The sequence below is a fragment of the Malus domestica genome, chromosome 10 (assembly GCF_042453785.1).
Source record: "Malus domestica chromosome 10, GDT2T_hap1".
NCBI classification, from domain to species: Eukaryota; Viridiplantae; Streptophyta; class Magnoliopsida; order Rosales; family Rosaceae; genus Malus; species Malus domestica.
This window is the reverse complement of record NC_091670.1, coordinates 42520354-42541629: the sequence shown is the minus strand read 5'-3', so window position 1 is coordinate 42541629 and position 21276 is coordinate 42520354. Positions and strand designations below refer to the sequence as shown.

The 21276-nt window shown below is 36.9% G+C and overlaps 4 protein-coding genes across 5 annotated transcripts; 3 read left to right on the top strand and 1 right to left on the bottom strand.

Annotated features, from left to right (window-relative positions):
• Positions 1-2661: 2661 nt before the first annotated feature.
• On the top strand, positions 2662-4968 carry LOC103446750 (uncharacterized). The gene is made up of 7 exons (XM_070805911.1): positions 2662-2910; positions 3243-3463; positions 3557-3616; positions 3724-3860; positions 4025-4142; positions 4286-4375; positions 4708-4968. The coding sequence occupies exons 1-7, from the start codon at positions 2778-2780 to the stop codon at positions 4762-4764; spliced, it is 816 nt and encodes a 271-aa protein (XP_070662012.1). The 5' UTR covers positions 2662-2777; the 3' UTR covers positions 4765-4968.
• Positions 4969-6664: 1696 nt separating this feature from the next.
• Positions 6665-10689, top strand: LOC103446752 (uncharacterized). Of its 2 annotated transcripts, none has more exons than XM_008385885.4 (14): positions 6665-7019; positions 7218-7312; positions 7419-7586; positions 7691-7821; positions 7979-8126; positions 8265-8539; positions 8628-8752; positions 9027-9070; positions 9138-9269; positions 9468-9545; positions 9668-9750; positions 9829-9951; positions 10232-10292; positions 10374-10689. In XM_008385885.4, exons 1-14 carry the CDS (start codon positions 6890-6892, stop codon positions 10539-10541), a joined length of 1761 nt encoding a protein of 586 aa, XP_008384107.2. In that variant the 5' UTR covers positions 6665-6889; the 3' UTR covers positions 10542-10689. The 2 variants fall into 2 exon arrangements, 1 of the variants encoding a protein (XP_008384107.2); XR_530941.4 differs by having other exon boundaries at positions 6708-7019; positions 9869-9951.
• Positions 10556-11784, bottom strand: LOC103446751 (uncharacterized protein At4g22160). The gene is made up of 2 exons (XM_008385884.4): positions 11221-11784; positions 10556-10901 (listed from the first exon to the last, which is right to left on the bottom strand). The coding sequence occupies exon 1, from the start codon at positions 11730-11732 to the stop codon at positions 11232-11234; it is 501 nt and encodes a 166-aa protein (XP_008384106.1). The 5' UTR covers positions 11733-11784; the 3' UTR covers positions 10556-10901; positions 11221-11231.
• Positions 11785-12000: 216 nt separating this feature from the next.
• LOC103446753 (plant UBX domain-containing protein 4) lies at positions 12001-15923 on the top strand. The gene is made up of 4 exons (XM_008385886.4): positions 12001-12208; positions 14552-14837; positions 15087-15182; positions 15378-15923. Exons 1-4 carry the CDS (start codon positions 12078-12080, stop codon positions 15756-15758), a joined length of 894 nt encoding a protein of 297 aa, XP_008384108.1. The 5' UTR covers positions 12001-12077; the 3' UTR covers positions 15759-15923.
• Positions 15924-21276: the final 5353 nt, after the last annotated feature.

The window sequence follows — 21276 nt, the reverse complement described above, 5'->3', positions numbered from 1 at the left end:
TGAAATGGAAAATTTGATGATTTGAGAAAGAACTTTGAAATTGTAAACGTAATCAAAAATCAAATGAGCTTAAATAAATGACAAGAACAACAAAGAAATCAAATTATAAATCAATTGCGAAAGACACTAGAGCATCCGATTCACCATAACCAATCCAACTCAATTCCTACAGTTAATTATTAATGAGTAATCATCCAAATTGACGGTCTAGTTCCTCTAATTCATATAGTATCCATGACATCTAGATTACTATGTATACTCATATGTGCTAATAATCTATGGCATCTAGACTACTAAACACACACAAGTTCATTAACGATTTGAGAACTACTTAAGAGACCGCATGAAACCTAGTGTATGGCATCTACAACAAGGAATTCATGGTACCATTTGCAAGACGCTAAAACCAAATTAACAACATGGCATCTGCGTTAACTCGCATCACATACACTCAACTCAAACCAAAGTGGTGGCCAATCACCAAGATTAAAATCAAGCTCATAAGCATAGCAAAATGATACTCAAAGTGAATGAAAATTCATAAATAATTAAACTAAGAAATTAAGAATTCATAGTTAGGCTACATCGTAGCCCTAGCGAAAAGAAATTAGTTCCAGAACATAATCGGAAATATTATTGAATTCATAAAATTAAAAGAAAAATAAGTTTAGAAAAGACTGAAAATCTCTTGCTTTGCCGCTGCCTTCTTCCCCTTGATCTCTACCTGCCGCAACCTTTTTCTCCTTTTCTTTTCTTGTTGAATGATGATCAGTTTGCCTCCCTTTAATTCCTCTTCCTTTTCTCTTTCTTTAATGAAAAATGACCGGCCAATGAACTATATTAATCAGCCGTTTTTTTCCTTCTTTGTCTTGCCCACTTTTGCTTCCTTCTTCTGCTTGTCTTATTCTTCCTTTTCTTCTTCAATCTTTCATTCATTTCTTCCATAATGAGCAGCCCCAATTATCTCCAAATTAATGCCAATTAAACTCCAGCTGTTCCTTTTGGTTTCTTTTGTCTTTCCCCTTAACTTCCTTCTTTCATTCTCTATAATCAACGAATACTTAACATCGATTTATTGCTTTTACTTGATGTTGATTGCTCCCTTGAAATTAATAAGATAGTAGCAGTTTTCCTTTTTTTTTTCTCTTCTATGCAGATGAAATGATAAGAGCAACCTTTCGTGAGCTTTGTGGCCACATGTTCTTCTATATTTCTTATCCTGCATCCAATTCACGTTGAAATCAATTAACACATGGTGGTCTTGGCTTTTAATATTTCAAATGCACAAATGGTTAAATAGTTAGAGCACTAGATAAATGGCCATTTAAAATAAGTACCAGACTCACTTGACTAGCTTTAAAGATCAAAGAGTTATGATATATTTCTCCATCATGTTATTTTAGCCATAAAAATACAAATGACATGTAATTCCTTACATTTAAATTCAATATATCACAAGTAAATGTAATTTTCGGGATAAAATAAGTAAATGTTATTTTTTTTTGTCCCCCATTTATTTCATGACATGTGAAATACGAGGCCTTTTTTAACATAAAATGCATAGTTAAGTTATACATATAAATAAGAGGCGTTAGATCATTTAACTTAATGAGATCTAACAACTCTTCCACGTATGTGTAATGTAAATACACTTTGACGTGGATTAGAAAAAATTCACATGTTTTATTTACTATTGTAAATGTGCACTCGTTCTAGATGCCAGTTAGAGAAACTTGGAGACTCAATCTGTAAAAGAAACGTGATACTTGGAAATTCTGATTAATTTGCAAACACGGCATTTTTAATCCAACCCGTTAAAATTAGTATTTGAGTGAGTGATAAACGGATCGGGTGGTTAACGAGTCAACCAGTTAATTACCCGTTAAATAACTGATTATTTTGGCTTAACCCGCAAAACCCGTTAAGTTAACCACTCGTTATTAAGGACTTTTGTGTAATTTTAATAGTCATAATATAAAACTCTCTCCTCCTTGTGGGGATTGTACAGCAGGAATGGGGTCTCTCTCTCTCTCTCTCTCCTCGCGGACGGAGAGACAGATCTTCGTATTATTCAATCGAATTCAAAACCCCCGATAGTCTTCTCCTTCTGTGTGTGTGTGTGTCTCTCTCTCTCTAAAAGGTGATTATGTGGGACTGTGTTTTGGTGGCGAGGATCTATAACTGGATATGTTTAAAAATAAATATAAATTAAAACTTGAAAATGGTAAGAAATAAGGAGAAGAGGATTGTATTGGGATTTCCGAAGAAAATTTTCAGGCAATGATCCTCTCTAGCCTAAGATGATCATCTCATGGCTATTGAGAACGAATTAAATCAGATGGTTCTATTTTTCAATCTTTATGACTTGCTCCGTCGAAAAGATCGAGAGTCATTCACAACCACTGATGAAGGATTCCTCGAAAAGTTAAGGATTAGTAATCCTTTTTAGAAATCGAATGGTTTAGGGCTGTAATTGATTTGGATGAAATATTTTTTTTTTAAAATGTTAACGGATGACCCGTTAGATTAACGGGTTAAGTTTAAGTGATTCATTAACTTAACGGATTGAGTTTGGATAACCCGTTAAATTAATGGATCTGGTTAAACTCAACCAAAACCTAATAAATCCGACCCGTTTACAAGTCTATCCCGATAAAATAAACACACAGTCTCCTTGACACAACAAACACCCCCTGATAAGATAAAAACGCAGTTTCCATGACACAACAAACACGGCGATCGATCGATAATTTCAGTTGACTCTTGAGAGAGAAGCTATGGCAATTTTGAGGCGAGCACTGCCAGCTGGTCGAACATGGCGATCCGTCCCCGTCCGTCAAACCCTAAACCCTAATCCTCCTCCGCGCGCTTTCTCACCTCACCTCCCATTTCCTAGCCTTCTCTGCCACCGTAAGTAACCTCTCTCTCGTAAATTTAATTCTCAATAATTTTTTTTGTGAATTTTTCAGGACTTTTCTAGTGGTCTTTGACATGGAAATCATATTTGGGTTTTTCTAATATATTTACACTAAAGAGTGAGGAATAAATAGATACAGAACTTGCCATGAATTTTTTGGGCTAAAAGGTTTGAATTATTTATTTTTATGCTTGCTCAAGAATAAGAATGATTCGTGCATTATGTTACGTTGTTGGTTATGTTAGAGATTTTTCCATTTTAATTGTCAATTAATTAATTTATAACTGGAAGGTTATGCATGTTTATAATTTTAAATGCAATGCAGGCACTTTGGAGCACCAATTTCATACCACTGCGTCTGAGATTGTGTTGGTTGGTTTGGCAGCTGGTTTGACCGCACTTGGGGTCAGAGGTCTGGCTCAAACGTCTGCAAACTTGGCTAAAGTTTCTGCGTTTCTAGAGAGCGTAGTGGGAAGAGAGTTGAGACTACAAGCAACTGACAGAACGTTGGCCCATGCACTAAATGACTCCTACCTGGACAGTAAAGTAACGAACTTGTGCATCAAATTTGTGTGAGATTATTATGTCAATTAGCACGCATACTTCTTGAACTGGTTTTATTGTTCTTTAATTCTGCAGCATATTGATATTTCTAAACCCGCTTTGCGCTTCATTCCTAGTGCTGCTGAGGGACAAAAGGTTATTGCACTTAATTGATTTATTATGTGCGGTTTGTTTCTTCTCATAAAACAAACCATATATATAGCACTCTTTCGACCAAATTGACCCTAGTTTACAAGTTATAGGTTTTAATCAAGTTCCAAACTCCTGCGACTCGTGACGTTGCACAACTGATTGCAAATATTGCTTCTGATAGTGGATTAATAATAAAAAGTGGTAGTGGTTTACATGCGCGCATCCACTATTTTTTTCCTTCTCGCAGGTATTGTTAGAGAAATTATTTTTTCTTCTGTTAGTGTTTCCTGGGTTCTAACTATCACATTTGGGTTATTTTTAAGCTGTTTGTTTTAGCCCTTTATCATTGATTGTGGTTTTGTGAACCAAAATATGCTTAGTAGTGCTTTATTTCCTTGTGAACTATGTCAGTCGAGTTTATTGTCAAATAATGCTAGCTCGCCCAGACAAAATGAAGGAAACTGGAGGTGAAGGAGGGGATCTGCGAATTAAAGTATTCCGCTCAGTACTTCCTTTTTCAGATAGATTTGTAAGGCTACATTTTATGTTTTTTTTTTAATATATTGCACTGCATTTGTTCTTGTTTTGCTTTGTGCTGCTTCTTCAGCATACCAAAGATAAAGAAGTGTTGGCTTTTGAGATTTTTATATCAATCTACATTAATTATTGCAGGAAATTGAATTTGTGAAGGATGGGGTCTGGAGTCTGAAGGAGGTGGATGCTTTGGTGGCTACTTTTACTTCACAATTAGCTGGTGGGAAGGTACGTACGATTACTTATATGCGAGTGTTAAATATTTATGGACGAGAGTTTTAATGTTGGATTGTATGTATTTTTTCTATATTCGAACTCTTCTGTTTTTGTTCTGTAGTGGACTTGTATTGGCCATTCTCCTTCTTTCTTCAATTAGAACTTTTGATATGGGATTTCTTATAAACCTTACCAACAAAGCTAAGGGTTCTTTGCGTTCAAAAACTTTTTTTTAGCTTAAACAAAGAGTGGTTTTTGGTATTCATCCTACTCTCTTTATCAAATTATGCTATAACTAATACTATTTGTAAAAATGAGTAATCATAATTCATAACCTTCTGCAGATCGAGCCCGCCAAGCGCCAGATGAATGAATTTGCAGCACCAGCAGACCAGAGATGAGGGGAGAGACAAGATGATTTAACTCCTTGGTGCTTTTTCTGTCAGTTGGATCCTTTATTAATAGAACAAAGTATGTAGGCATACCTAGTTCTTAATAATTCGACTTTTATGAAGTTCATTTCTTTGCTACATCGGATGCTTGTCGTTGTTTTGAACGAGACATGTTTGTTTCGATTATCTATTAACGTATTTATTCCTTATTTATTTATTTTTGTAATGGAGATAGTAGTTGCATCAAAGTAAACCCCAAAACGCATTGGCCATCCAAAATCAAAAATTAAAAAATTAAAATTAAAAAAATAAAAAAAACCCGAAAAAAGGATCTCCAAGAAAGAAGCATGCATGTTGACAAACTAAGTTGGGATGGTCCAACAAAAAGCAATTGGAAAGAATACAAGTTATAGAAACTTAAACTGCCTAGTCGTAAGCATTAAGGGATGACACAGTGAGTGATGAATGATGATGATCGAGGATTCAGAACCCAAGGGTGGCAGGTCCCAACCAGACTCTACTTATCTACTATATATGGCTTTGTGGCTCTCGGTTTCCTAGATAATAATAACGTTTTGAGCATTTACTTGTAACTGCAACATTACTATAATGGTATCTCAATTTTTTTTGTTATCTCAATTCGATCAAGCAATATCCACACACCAGCTCCATTGTATCTAATGTTTATTCTTTATATCGGCAAACATTGAATCGATCAGTGATTAGGCCAATTTAATTCTAATATTTATTAAAAAAATGTATACATCGTGTAACAACTTATACTAAGTTGACCGTCGCCGTTAAATTTGAAGGTTTGAATTGCGTCAGTGGTAATTATCTACCTAAAAAGTCCTCTCTTGGACTAATAATAGAAAGTGGTGGTGGTGTACATGCGCGCTTATTTTATTTTGAACATTGGCGCAGTTACTGTTAGAAAAATGATTTTGGTTCTATCTGTGTTTCCTCAGTTCTATCGCTTTTGGGTTATACTTTATGCTGCGTTTTTTTTAGCCCTTTATCATTGATCCTGGGTTGTGAACCAAAATATGCTTTAGTAGTGCTGTCTGTTATTTTTAGCCCTCTATCACTTTCACCGGATCAAGTGATCCGAGCTTTTGAATTTTCATCTAACGGCCCACCTGTTTTGATCTCTTAAAAACTATAATAATTTTTTGGCGTTGGATGAAATTTCAAAGGTCCGGATCACTTGATCTTGTGGCCTTAGTGGAAGAGATCCGGAGATAATTTCTTTCCTATTAATAGCTTGTGGTAAGAATGATTTTCGCTATGTGCAGTAGGATCTTGATTTAGATATGAGAACTTTAGCTTGACTTAAGTTGTGTGCAACAAACCAGCTTCATTTTAAGAGATTGGTCATGCATCTTGAACTAAACAAAAATCCGTTTAAGTTTATTTTCTATCTTGACAAACATTGAATCAATCAAAACAAGCATTAGTTCAATTTAATTAAAATAGTTAATGAATCCAAGGATAATGCAAGTGGCCATTTACCAATAGAAACAAGTGCATTAATCAACGCTTGAATAATAATCCAATCATCAACCACCACATCATTTGTTTTACAAAATTTGACCTCCCTAACATTATTCTTAATGGAAACTCAACTCATTTATTAGACGAGTTGAAGCTAAACTCAAACCCATATATTAAACAAGGGAAAGAACTTGGTTGCTGAAGCTGATCCTATTTACACCCAATCACGGATGAACACGTGTTCATCCGTGATTGGGTGTAAGCAGGACCGGCTGCTGAATTTTCAGCAGCCAAAAGTAGTGTTCTTAAACAAGAGTTGGACATGTTGACCCAAGATCCATCATTTAATAAACGGATCTTGACAGGTTGACCCGAAACTAACACTTAATTGTCAATTGGGCCCAAAATTAGAGATGGGCTTTGTCTGATAAATATACAAACAACCCCACCTATTAAAAACGCAGTTTTCGTGACGCAGCGGCGACACCAGCAACCACCGGCGGTGCGTTTTGGGCGGTTGCTTGCTTGCTCGCTCTATATATAAGATTTTTTAGTGGGTTCCGGCATTCCGTGCCACAATTACGCATACAATCAAACATAGCGGTCAAAATTTTCACTTGAGCTCCTCAGTAAAGAAGCTATGACAATTTTCCGACGAGTGCTGACAACTGCTCGGACATGGCGATCCGTCCCCGTCCGCAGAACCCTAAACCCTAATCCTCCGCGTGCTCTTTCACCTGACCTCGCAATTCCTCGCCTTCTCTGCCACCGTAAGCAACCCCCTCTAAACTCGTAAATTTGATTTAACTTTTCTGAATTTCAAGACATTTTTGGTGCTAAATGGTTTGAATTATTTGTTTTTATGCTCAAGAATGTTAGAGATTATGCCATTTTGTTCGTCAATATATTAATTATAATTAGTTGGAATTGGATAAGTTCAAAATTTATGCTATGATTGCCAAATGCAGGGTCTTTTGAGCACCAATCTCTCGTGTTTCCAGCCGTGTTGGCCGGTTTGATCGGACTTGGAGGCATAGAGGTGGCTTATGCAGATGCAGAGGAGGTACCTGTGCATCAATTTTTCTGGTGGATTATGTCGATTTTCAATAGGTAACGAGTTAAAGCTGCATTCTTGAACTAGTTTTAATGTGAATTTTTTAATTGTGCAGGATATTTCCAAGCCCGCTTTGCCGGCTGACCCTCCTGCTAGTGAAAGTCATGTAGACCTGGACGAAATTACCAAGAAACAACGACAGCAAATTCTAGACCTCCTCAGAAGTAAAGGAATTGGACGCGGTTTTTATCCCCCCTTTACTGTTGCTGTTAAGGGACAAAAGGTTATTGCGGTTAACTGAATTGTTTTGTGTGCTTTGTTCTCATAAAAGAATCCATGTATTGTACTCTTTCGAACACCGTTAATACGATCTTACAATGGGTATAGGTTTCCATCAAGTTCCAAATTCCTCCGGCGTGTGAAGCTTCACAGCTGATAGCAAATCTTGCTTCTCATCTTGGAGTAAAGGTAGAAGAACGTGGTGGTGGTTTAGATATGTCACTACGTGCTTGGGACAGGTATTGTTAGAGCATTGCTTTTGGTCCTTTCAGTGTTTCCTCGGTTCTAACTATAACAGTTGCTTAAACATTATGTTCGAGCCCTTCATCATTAATTGCAGTTTCGTGAACCCAAATATGCTAAGTAGTGCTATTTGTTTCTTTCAAAATATGTCAGTGGAGCTGCTTGGCAACTCATGCTAACTCGCCCAGAAAAAAAGAGGGAAGCTGGAGGTGATGGAGGGGAATTAAAAGATGTGAGTAAGGACGAAGGAGATTTGCAAGTTCTCTTGTTCCACTCAGTAATTACCTCCTCAGATAGAGCTGTAAGTCTGTTTTATGCAGTTTATGAATATTATTGCAATTTGTCTCCTTTACTTTGTGCGGCTTCAATTACCAAACTCCAAAGGTAAATAACTGGTGGAATTTAAGATTTTCATATCAGTCAGCATAAATTATTGCAGGAAATTGAATTTATGAAGGATGGGACCTTGAGTCCCAAAGAGCTGGATGCTCTGGTGTCTGCTTTGCTATTAGCAGGGACAAAGTTATGGCAAAATAGTACTGTGGAAAGAAAACCGAGGGAAGATACCACCACACAAATGCCATCTGCAGATAAACTAATAGCTAGTCTTGAGTCCATGGGAGTGAGAATTTATGGAATTAATGAACCCAATCTTAGTTCCACAAGAAAAGAAATTTCATGGGACAATATTGCTGGATATGATCAGCAAAAACGGTAGGTAGATAACTTTTTTTTTTCTTCCATAATATATGAAATTAATAAACCCTATGTTTCTTACCAGCTACTCTTGCTCTTTGTGTAGAGATATAGAAGACACTATTCTGTTGGCTCTGCTCAGTCCTGAAACATATGATGATATTGCCCGTGGGACTCGTTGTAAATTTGAGTCAAATAGACCTCGAGCTGTACTCTTTGAAGGGCCACCAGGTGCACTGATCAACCTTGTATAACTTACTATATTTGTCAAGATACATTTTCTTCGACTGACCTACTGAATTATTCACATATCTTTTATTCTTGCTTGTCGAGAGAATGAGTTGGGGAGATTTTGGTTACCAATAGTTTTAACGACAGAAATAGTCTTAGGGGTTTGCTAAATATTGAATGTGTGAGCGTAGTCCACTTCTTTTGTGCCTGCTTTTTGCAACTTATGAGAATTATGCAATGCATTAGTGTTGATATAATGTGTATCCAATTTTAGGTACGGGGAAGACATCTTCTGCTCGTGTCATTGCTAATCAAGCGGTGAGCTGCTAGGCACTACCATTTTTGGTCTGTTAATCTATTCTCATGTTTGGTGACTGTTTCGCAGGGCGTCCCATTGTTATACGTACCCCTTGAGGTTATCCTGTCCAAGTACTATGGTGAGAGTGAACGATTATTAGGAAAAGTGTTTTCACTTGCAAATCAGCTTCCAGATGGTGCTATCATTTTTCTGGATGAGGTAATTGAAGCAATAAATCCCTAGCCACCTTAGGAGACATTCATCCTAACTCCCAAGTTTTAAGATATTTCTGTGAGCCTAGTAACATGATGCCCTTGTAGGACTGTAGTTGTATTTTGTATCCTATTTGAAATCATACAGTTGGAGGTTGTACAGTGATGTGATAACATTGCTTCCTGTTATTTTGACTCTACTCAGATTGATTCTTTTGCTATTTCGCGTGATAGCGAAATGCATGAAGCCACACGGAGAGTCTTATCAGTTTTATTGCAACAGGTGAAATTTGATACTCATTACTTCACAATAATGCTGAAAATGAACCTTTTATTTGAGTCGGAAACTTAGATGATTGAGAAGCTAAAGTGATGTCCTTATTAAGTATTACTCTTTCCGCACAGATTGATGGATTTGAACAAGATAAGAAGGTGGTTGTAATTGCTGCAACAAATAGAAAGCAAGACCTTGATCTGGCCTTGATTAGGTATGTTTTCTTATTTGGAGGATGTTAGAACCCTAAGTTTCCATAATTGTTTGCTCACTTTTTATCAACAATGTGCAGTCGGTTTGATTCAATTATCATGTTTGACCTACCTGATCAGCAAAATCGTAAGGAAATAGCAGCTCAGTATGCAAAGCACCTGAACGAAGCTGAATTAGAAGAATTAGCATCAGCAACCGAAGGGTAAGTTTTACGTAGACTCTGACAAACAAAAATCTTTTACCTCATTTCCCCAATTTAATCACCATGTGCACGGCAATGCCAGTCCGACTCCTGGTTTTTACTTCGTGGGAATGAGTTATTCTCGACACCATTATGAGTTTTTATGGGTCAATGAACTTTAATTTTATGTTTATATGCTACAGAGTACAATTATATCGTTCCTTAGCTTATCAATCTAACAATGCTATAGTTTTGAAATTGTAATATCAGTTCATGCTTTTTCTTGTCCTCCTGTTTTCAGAATGTCTGGAAGGGATATTAGAGATGTCTGTCAACAAGCTGAGCGGTCGTGGGCATCAAAGGTAAAGAATATCGTCATCTTCTTATCCCTCTCGCTCTCTCTTACCGTAGTTTTGGCACGCTCATCTTCACGGTTTTGACAGATAATCCGAGGACAAGTACCCAAAGATGGAGAACAAGGCCGTCTTCCACCTCTGCATCATTACATCGAGAGTGCTAGGAATCGACAGAAGGGTTTACTCAGTTCGGCACAGCCAACACCCCAAAATTCCGACTCCAGCACAGAGAAGCGCAGGCTCGTAGTTGATTAATTTCATAGATATGCTTATTTATGGGCATATAAAAGGCTATATATCCATGATAATTTTATACGCGCTCCAAATTTTAGCAGACAAGTTAGCATATAACCAATGTAATGACTAAAATAGTAAATTTCATCTACAAAATTTGATCCCCCAAGTCACTGACTGAACCAATGCAAAGAACTCGGCCTGGCCGTAAGACATGAAGGATGACTTATCTTGTTCAAGTCGCTTGCAATCTTCAATCGAAACTTCGGCAACTCGCGCTCCGGCTCAAACCGCTGCTCGCCTTGGCAATCTCCAACTCCGTCTACTCCATCCTCGGACTATAATTGCCAGCCCTCTGCAGTTCGAGAGTCGTATTGGCACCTGGCGGAATCAGCATGAGATTATTAGTTGTCCATGATCAAACAACCAAGGCAAGTTAAATTACATCATTTTCCTCCTCCTTCGATTTTCTATTCCTCCGATTCTAAACCGACTATGTTGGAGTACAAAGATAGAGCTCTAAATCGACTTAAAGGTCTAACTTTTGGCGCAACAAAAATCCTGAAACTTTAAACGAATAAGATGATGTCATGTGTTTTAATTTTACATTGCATTATTGATTAGGAATGTTACGGCTGACGCGGCAACATGCCTAAATGAAAGGCACAAACCAATGATGGCATCCATTAGTAATTATTACCAATGAAATGACTAAAATAGTAAATTGCATTGAAGGAGGCTCAAGCCCAAAGCTCCTTCCGACGACGGCTCGTCTTCTTCGACTCGCTTCCTTTTACGACTCGGACGACTCTGCCGCTGAGAAACCAACGACGCGATCTGCAACTGAGTCTGCAGCAGCATCTGTGTCAACTCGGTCTCCAGCTCGACCCGCTGCTTCTCCGCCTTCAGCCGCAGAGCCTCCCTTGCCTTGGCCATCTCCAGCTCCGCTTGCTCCATTCTCTGAATCGACTCGGACACGACTCGGAAGCTCGCCTCGAGTCCCGACAACCGCGTCGACTCGCCATCGGAGTCGGAGGAGCTGTCCGAGTCGGAACTCAGCGTCGCATGAGAATCTTCGTCATCGCGATCGACTAAGTTTGGATGTACGGCGGATAAGAGTCCCGCATCGACGGAGTGATTGAGACGGCCCGCGCTGTTGCGCGCGCTCCGGTTCTGTATTGTTCGACTGGTGCGAAATGCCATTTTCACCATCACCGTTTGTGCGATGTTCCTCTTCAACTACGAAAAAGCGATTTTGGTTGGCATTTTACGTCAGCCGATTTACAATATTTTAATAGACGAATTTCTATACGGTAATTTATAAATTGTTTCGGTCAGTGGTCACCGAAACCTCAGTGTGCAATGTGCAAAAACATAAAACAGCGTGGCGCATTTGAAAAGAACACTAAAGATGAAGTTGTGATATGTAGTTAGCTCAAATTTGAGGGGTGTAAACTGTAAATTTCAGAAATATATTTTACACGCGCTCACAGAGCTGGTCAGTCAGTCAATAATCAAGATCTCTCTCTCTGTCTGGTTTCGACACCGAGATAGCAAATGGAGTCGGAGGATAAGAAAAAGAGTCGAACCGGAGGAATCCGTACACTTTCCGATCTTAACCAGAGGTCTGGGGACTCGGACAGTGACTCCGATGGCCCTCCGGAGTACTACACTGGTGGCGAGAAAAGGTCCGTCCTTCTCTCTCTTTCCGCTTATCCCTTTTCAACATTTCTTTCAATTTTCGGATCATATTTTTTTTATTCGGTTTATGAAATTCTTCTTCTTTCTGGTTTGTTTGTAATTATATTATTCCCATGTTCCGTAAATTTTTGAATTTAACAGTTTTTATGTTTTTCGTTGCCTATTCTTCACTCTTGTTTGCCAAATTATATAAATTAAAACATAGAAATCTAAAATTTTTATGTTTTGGTGAGAAAAAGGAGGCGTTTTGTCATCAGTTGGGTTGAAAGTAGGATATATAGCCTTTAATTTCGTTTTGGTCAGAAGGGTTGAAACTGTTATGGAACTCTTAATTGTGTGTAGACTGTTAGACCAAGTCAGACTTCCAGTTCCGATACAAACTCTTCAGTTTGTTATCTCAATCTTCCGGCCTTATCCGGGAAGAAGTCTGTTAGGTCCAGGTTGAATTTCAAACTTGGCGTGTAAATAAGGTTTTCAAAACCTTCATGTGATCTGGAAACCATTATAAATACAAGCAACCCATCACTGTGAGGGCATGCAAATTACTGATAACCTCGAGTCTTGTAAGTTTTACATGTTGTCTAACGACAAAGATCCTTCATTTTTTTTTTTACCTAGCCCATCACCTTCGCTGACAACAAGAATGTCAACGCTGCCCAGCCAACCAACCCTAACCCTCTGCAATCTCCCCGTCAATCCATTTTCATCCTCCATGACCACCATTGTCAATATCAAACTTGACAGGACCAACTATCCCGTATGGTTGGCCCAAATTCTCCCCATCCTCAAGATTCGCGATTTATTGGGGTATGTTGATGGTACAACTATATGCCCTCCAAAGAATCTTCCAGGAAATACTGATGTTAATCCAGCATATGGGTGCAACAAGATCAGATGATCCCTAGCTGGATCAATGGTTTATTGGTGGCGTCTGTCCTATCGCAAGCAAGCACACTGCTCGGGCAACCTGAGAAGCCCTATAACAAGGGTATGCGTCATCTTCCTAAAATAGGATTCTTTTCTGCAAAATGAACTCCTTCAAACTAAGAAAGGTGATTTCCGTTGTTGATTACCTTGATTGTATGAATTCCATTGTTGATAATATTGCCCCTAGTTGGAAAACCAATTAATGATGATAAATTGGTTCTAATAATTTTGAATAACCTTGGCCCTGCATTTGAATTGACTGTCAATGGAGTATCAAAAGCAGGACCAAGTTATCCAAAATTATTTGAACCAATTCATCATCATTAACTGGTTTTCAGCTAGGGCAAGATTATTAGCCCAAAATTATTTGAACCAATTCATCATCATTAACTGGTTTTCCAGCTAGGGCAAGATTATTAGCTGAGCTATGGAATTCATATCAAGGTAATCAGCAACGGAAAGATCACCTTTCTTAGTTTGAAGGAGTTCATTTTGCAGAAAAAGAATCCGAATCCTATTCTGGGAAGAGGATGCATACTGTTGTTCTAGGGCCTCCCAGGTTGCACGAGCAGTGCTTGCAACAACAGACACGACCGTCAAGGAACCATTGATCCAACTAAGGATTATCTAATCTTGTTGCACCCATGCCGTGTAGGATTAACATCAGTATTTTCAGGAAGATTCTTTGGAGGGCATACAGTCATACCATCAAAAGGGGGCATTTATCATCAATTGGGTCATAAATAGGATATATCGCCTTTAATTTCATTTTGATCAGAAATTGTTATTTAACTCTTAACTGTGGGTAGGCATTTCTGGGTTCCATTAGGAACATATTTGTAGGAGCTTAAGATGGCTCGAAAATGAGTTTTACGGGAATCCGCTGCAAGTTATGTACCATCTTGTGTCTTAGTATTACAACAAGAATACTTCCATGTATGATTATTGAATGTTTATACTCATATTTGTTAAACTCAGTAATCAATTTACAATAATGCACACACACAAAACTAGACTAATGGAATTCTGCTGAGTCTGTGAAATTCAGGTGAAGTAGTTCATTTCTCAAGACTATGTTCACTTAGTATTCTATTTACAGGTTTGCATCGCATATTAGTTCCGTTATGTATCACAATGTGGCCTATGCCTTGAAAGGAATAGTATGACTTTATGCACACTGTGCTTAGTTCTTTTTTCTTTCCGTGATTTGTTAGATTGTGTTTTCGATTCAATTTTTTTAATCTTATGTCATGCCCAAGTCTTGTTTTCATGGCTAGTGTCCAAGTTTCAATAAAATCTTTTTCTTTTTTTTTTATCTTACAGAAATTAACAATTCTAGAAGCTGATAATTTTTGCATGAAATATTGAAGAAAATCTAACATTGGTAATTACAATATTTGCAGTGGAATGCTTGTCCAGGATCCTACAAAGGATAACGATGTGGATTCCATTTTTGATCAGGCAAGGGAGTTAGGAGCTACAGAGGGGCCTTTTGATCCTTCTAGTGCATCTTCAAGCTCCAGAAGCTTTGCTGGAACTGGTAGATTACTTTCTGGGGAAACTGTACAACCTACTCCTGTGCAGCCTGAGACTGTTGTTCACAACATCATTTTCTGGTCCAACGGTTTTACTATAAATGATGGCCCTTTAAGGCGGTTGGACGATCCTGAAAATGCATCTTTCTTAGAGGTAATGTCAATGGAAGCTTGACTAATTGAAAAAAGAACAAAGAAACTAGTAGATTATAGAATCAATTGTTATTGTGGAGGTTGTTCATTAATGTCCTTTAAACTGGTTTTCTGTACAATCTGCGTTGTTCATTGATTTCCTTTATTAATGGCAGCAAATTACTCATGCAAAGCACTGGTTTGGTTTTGCTCGGTTTCGTGATATTCTCATAAATGATATTTTATATCTCCATTCTTTGTCTCAATGCAGAGCATAAAAAAATCTGAATGTCCAAAAGAGTTGGAACCTGCAGATAGAGGTACCTCAGTTCATGTTAATCTAATAAGGAGGAATGAAAAGTGCCCAGTGAGTTCTCTCTTTAAGATCTCCTTTGTACAATTCCACTCGGAAATATTTTAGTTGAAGATTTTCCAATGAAGTCATATCTGCAAAAAGTGCATCTCTCTGCTGTCAAAATGTATTTTAGATTTTGATGGCCTGTTTTCATAGGCTAGTGGACATATTTCACTTTACAAGGGATTAATATTTATGTCCTTGCAGGAACCGGTGAAGCGACATGTTCCATTTCAGGGTGTGGGAAGAACTCTAGGTAGCAGCTCTACTCCAGCAGCATCCGAGTCAATGACTGCATCAACTCCTCTCAACACTGCTCCAACCCCTTCTGCAGGCCTGGTTGTGGATGAAAAGTTGCCATCAACATCGGTTCAACTTAGGTTGGCTGATGGAACCCGCATCGTTGGACATTTTAACTACCACCATACCATCAGTGACATTCGCACTTTCATTGATGCATCAAGGCCTGAGGGTCCAAGAAATTATCACCTGCAGATTATGGGGTTCCCTCCCAAGCTCCTCAATGATCCGAGTCAAACAATTGAGCAGGCAGGCCTCGCCAACTCGGTTGTGATCCAGAAATTATAGCCGGCTGGACCATGATATTTTCTGTTTGTCCATTAGCAACATGTGTACCAGGTATTAAGAACCTGAACCTGTACTGTTTAATCCATAATCCATACGTACATTGTCTTTCAAGATGTCGGTCCGACGATAAAATACGTATGGAAACTAGAAAGCATCTTCGTTCAATTAGGCGTCCCGCAAGCAATTTTCATTTCAGCTATTTGGTTTTGGCATGGAATGGTTATTTATGCTCACTTGTAGAGTTCTGATAAAGTCGGAGCTTTCTGCTATCATCCAGTGTGGCTGCCGTATGCGGAGTCTTGATTTTTCCGCATACGGGAGATGCACTGAACATTTTCTCCAAAGGGTTTAGAGCTCCACCTTACCCTGGAACACCCCCGATATTTTTCAGTTTTATTTTTCTCAGAAAGGGTAAATGAATGCTTTTTTAAATTTATTTGTTAGTTTAAAAATTCATCAAGAATACCTTCTTTACAAAAAAAAATAGTAGTAACGCTTCCAAAGACCTTGTGACCTTATCCTTAATGTCTGTTAAACATTTCTTGTGAAAACTCAACGGTTGTATTTTTCTCAAAAAATTGTTAGATAATGTTCACGATTTTTATAGTTTTGCGAATTTTTACAAAAACAATCATGAAACCATTTTTCGTGCAAATTCCACTTGCATGGAAAGCTTCCAAAAATAATCATGTAAGCTCCCACATATCACTTCCGAGCTAAAGCTATTTTTCTTTTATTAATTAATTCGTAAAAAATACTTTTGGGACTCAAAAAATGATAATACCACTTTCAATGCCTTTCCGTTAATGCCCTTGAATCATTTCTTACGAATCTCAACGGTACAATTTTTCTTAAAAACTGTAAGCTAAGAGCATTTCTAGCAAAGAAATGCAAATTTGAGATGTAAAAACTATATTTATATCTCATTTTACATTTTCAACAGATATAAACGAAAATTCTACTCAAATGGGAAGGATAATTTGAGAACTCGTTATATTATTTCTCTTTGAATATTAGTAGGACTCATCACCAAAAGATATAAAACAAATGTAAATTTAGGTTTTTTTTCTACATCTAGACGAAGATAGATCATTGATGTTCTGCCGTTGGGGAATTTTCTGACAAAAAAAATATAAAATACAAATTGCAAGACATACTGGATCTTCCCTTAGAGATGCCCTAACACTCATATTTTGTTAATGTCTACAAAAACCATTGACAAAATAGATAATTATCAATATTCCCTTAGAGATGCCCTAACACTCGCATATTATAGGTTTTTATCTACATCTAGACGAAGATAGATAATTGATGTTCTATCGTTGGAGAGTTTTCTGACAGGAAAAATATAAAATACAAATTGCATGGCATATTGTATCTTCCCTTAGAGATGCCCTAACACTCACCATTTTTCCATTTCTCGGAGGGATTGGGTGTGGGAAGGGAACTAATTAGGCATCTCGCTTTGCGAAACAGTCGAGCTCCGTTCATAGTGGCATAGAAGATTGGACACCAAAAAGCCATACGTTGTCGGCCAAAACATCTGTTTATATGCCAATATATATCCTATTCCTATTTAAAGATGAAAGATCTTTCTGCATGATTAGAGGTTTGGTCGCCTAATGTATCAGCCACACAACATGATAGATGTTTATAGCAACCAATAGATAATGTCAGTAACGTTAATTGTTGAATACTAGTTTACTACGTGTTTGTATAAATATCTGGTTAATAATCATGCAAGTGAACAGATGACAACCGAGTATGACCCGTTTGAAAGAGCCAAGACTCCACAATCCCTTTTTAAGTTTTTAAGAACCTCATCTCTAAGTCCAATCATTACCAGAAAGTCTTCCCCTTTTATATACCACATAATGGTTGTATTATTCCTAACGACAAAATATGAAGATAAATGTGAATGTTGATTAATACCATTTCCACCTGCAGGAAGCAAAGATTAATGGGAGCAAAGAGGCACCACAAAGGGAAAACAAGATAAGCTAACTTCAAAGTATAAAAGCAAATAACCCCTTTCTAGTTGGCTGGGAGTTGTCGCCTAATGGAATCCATGATAAGCTTTGTAAATGTTGACTAATAGTAAATATTCTCTTGTGCGGTTCCCTGTCAAATTAAGCCAATTATGTGAATTTTTCATTTCATTTTGGTTTATTATAGAGTATTAAGCTATTCTGGATTGGACCATTGTAAAGATCGTGTTTAGTCCCTATACACGACCTTTTACAGATTGGAATGAGCTTTCTTCCAAATAAATGAACTAAAGTTCCTTCAATGTAATTTTCCGAGAGCAGTTTCAAATATCCTTCACATCAATCTTCGGCCTTGTGTTACCCGCAGGACTGAGGGCCGACTACGCCTTTTTCTATAAGCACCTCATAATTAAATGATGAACTTTGTTTCTCTTATTGTTATTCTCCGTTCATTTTTATTTACCAGAAGTTGAACCAGAAGAAGAGTTGGTAACAGATCATCAAATCGAATACTCATATCAATATTTTTTGTGTCTGAACCTCAGTTTTATATTGTGAATGCATACTTTTTATGAAGGTTTGGTTGGTTTGGTATTGCTGTGCTTTGAAAAAAAACTGCTGTGAGAATAAGCGGTTATGCTGTAAGAATAAACGGCTGTGAAATAAATCAGTAAAGTGTTTGGTAAACTTTTTTGTAAAAGTGTTTTTGGAAAGAAAAAAAGTCTGATAGTGGGTATTTTCATTAAAGGAGCACTGTAGCTCCGTGTGCTTTGAGAAAAAGCCAGTTTTCCAAAGCTGCAAATAGCAGCGTCAGCTTTTTCTTTTGATTTCAGCTTATTCTCACAGCAGCTTTCAAAATAAGCCTTTTTTTTTTAGTTTACCAAACACCTAAAACCCTCACAGTTTTTTTTCATTGGTGCTTTTTTTTTTAATCATCTCACTCCCAAACCATCCCTTAGTGTGCCCTTTTTTTGGTATGGTGGAACGAAATTTCTGCTAATGGGCTTATATATTAATTTTTTGGAAAAATTAGTATCCGGTCCCTAGTTCTTACTGTTCATTGACTAAGACCTTATTAGTTCTCAAATTTTGATTCAAGTCCCTAGCATTAATGTGATAATGAATTTACATGTTTATTATATAATTTTTTAATATAAAAATTAGTAATTAATTTAGGGTTTAATACTCACACCTCTATTAAACTTCTAATTAATTTTCAATTCAAACATTTTCAAAATAATAAAAAATTAAGTTTGTACCTATTAGTTATATAAATATATATATATATATATATACATATATATATATAAAGATTCTCAATTTTTAATCTTAAATGTACCCATTCATATAATTTTTCAATTTTTTTAATCATCAATGTACCCATTCTCATATATATCAATTTGTTATATGTAAAATGTACCCTTTTTTTAATATAAAATCCATTCAAATTTTTTAATCCATGTTTAAACTTATATGGGTACATTCTTTTTCATTGATTTGAGAATGTATCCATGTTTTGGTACAATAACTTTTTTTGTTAATTTTGGTTAATGTACCCATACATATATGTATACACACATAATATAATTGAGAGTATAATTTATATTTTATTATTTTTAATCCCATAAATTATGGGTTTTATTTAAAATCTCATTAATATAAACAATTACAATTTTCAATTTTTAATTTTTAATTTAAAAAATATAGTAACTTACATTATTACATTAATGTCAGGGACCTCAATAAAAAACTAAAAACTAACAAAGTTTCAATTAAAGAATATTGATAGTTAGGGACCGTATCCAAAGTATCCTTAATTTTTTTTTCAAGCAATTTTAGATGTGTCCGGTGCACGATATACAATTGTAAATAACAACATAGTGAGATCCATCACACACACGTCCGTCGGTTGTTGGTATTCAATAATTTTTATTTTCTTTTCTCAATCATTGGATTGAAAATATTGGAAAGCTGGCGTTTCTCCAATGGAAACAAAGCCCCATTGTATTATTCCTATATACATTTTAGATTCTTCAGTGCCATAGAATGACAGCTTTGGCAAAAGCAGGGTCTAAAAACCAAGTCCTTGATTGGGGAAATAAGGGAAAAAGATATCGTAACGAGACGGAAAACAAAGAAGAAGCTGGAAGGCTGCATTTTTGGGAACAACATGCAGAACATAGAGCCAAAAAGAATAATTACTATATGTTGCAACATGATTTGTAAATATCTACTCAGGTAGACTGTTTAATGCAGCTAGCCAGCTACAACTCGATTGTACTACATGAATCAACATATCAACCTCACTGGATGGAATTGTACTGACTAGATGTGTCTTGACAGCTTAATACATATCCTTTGGGAATTATCTACACAGAAGAACTAGCTAGGTCGATTAACTCATCATCCCCATGTTTTTATTTCCATTCGGATATTAAACTGCTAGACTACACCCAGTTTAATGAAACTTTTATCCTTTCATAAGTGCAAACAAAATAATTCCTTCCTCCTCCACCACATTCACCTCTATAGTTGCCTTTTCCTATACAATAGATATTAAGACGGAGAGAATCGAACTCCAACTCGAAACTCTGAGTCAAGGACGAGGCCACATAAGACTTGGGAGGGGCACGTGCTCCTCCTCAAATTTGTTGGCCCTGTTGTAACTATCTTGCTGTATTTGTACCAATTTTTCGTAAAAATTTCTCATTCACATCCTTCTACACATAATAATATCACTATATTTCATTATAAAATGGACAAATCACCCTAACTAACCAAGAAGAATACTCTTTTATCTCTATTATATGCATGTTTTAACTCTAGAAGCTTCATGAGTTGCTCCCTTTGAATCAAAGTTCTAGTTTCGCTCCTGCTTTAAGTGCAAAGTAAATGCTTTTAACAAATTGAGCTTCAAGCCCTATACTTGTCAATTTCCACGCATATTTATAGTTTGTATGGTTCACTCTTTCACTTGAGGTACCGTCATTGTTTCCTTTTTGCCATATACGTGACAATTGGACTGTTTGTGAGGATTCTTTGCTGCACGATTTTCGCCATGTATAGCCTAAGGCTAGGTTCTAGTCGGCCAACCCGGACCAAACAACAGAAGAACATGCTTCAGTATGATATAACAAATATTATTTCAGTCGGATTTGTTAATCGGCTTGCTATTTCTGGTGCTTACAAATGAAAATATCACATAATCTTATTTCTTTGTCGGGAAACAAAAACGAAGAAGCATAAACAACACACACAAAATGGGTTGGGTTTAGGGTAAACTAATTTTACTTTGAATATTTAATAAATAATATCTGGTTTAAAAATTTGTTGGATTTTAAGCTTAAAACTTAAAAACGGTTTAACTTAATATGATATAGATCAGGGTCAGCCTTGAGAATTTGGGCCCTATGTGAGCTTTGAAGTGGAGCTATAGAGTTATCTGACCTGTTACATCTCACATCGTCCAGGGGAGTGAATCCTCTAAACCTTATATGTACATTCTCATCTCTACCTAGCACGAGGCCTTT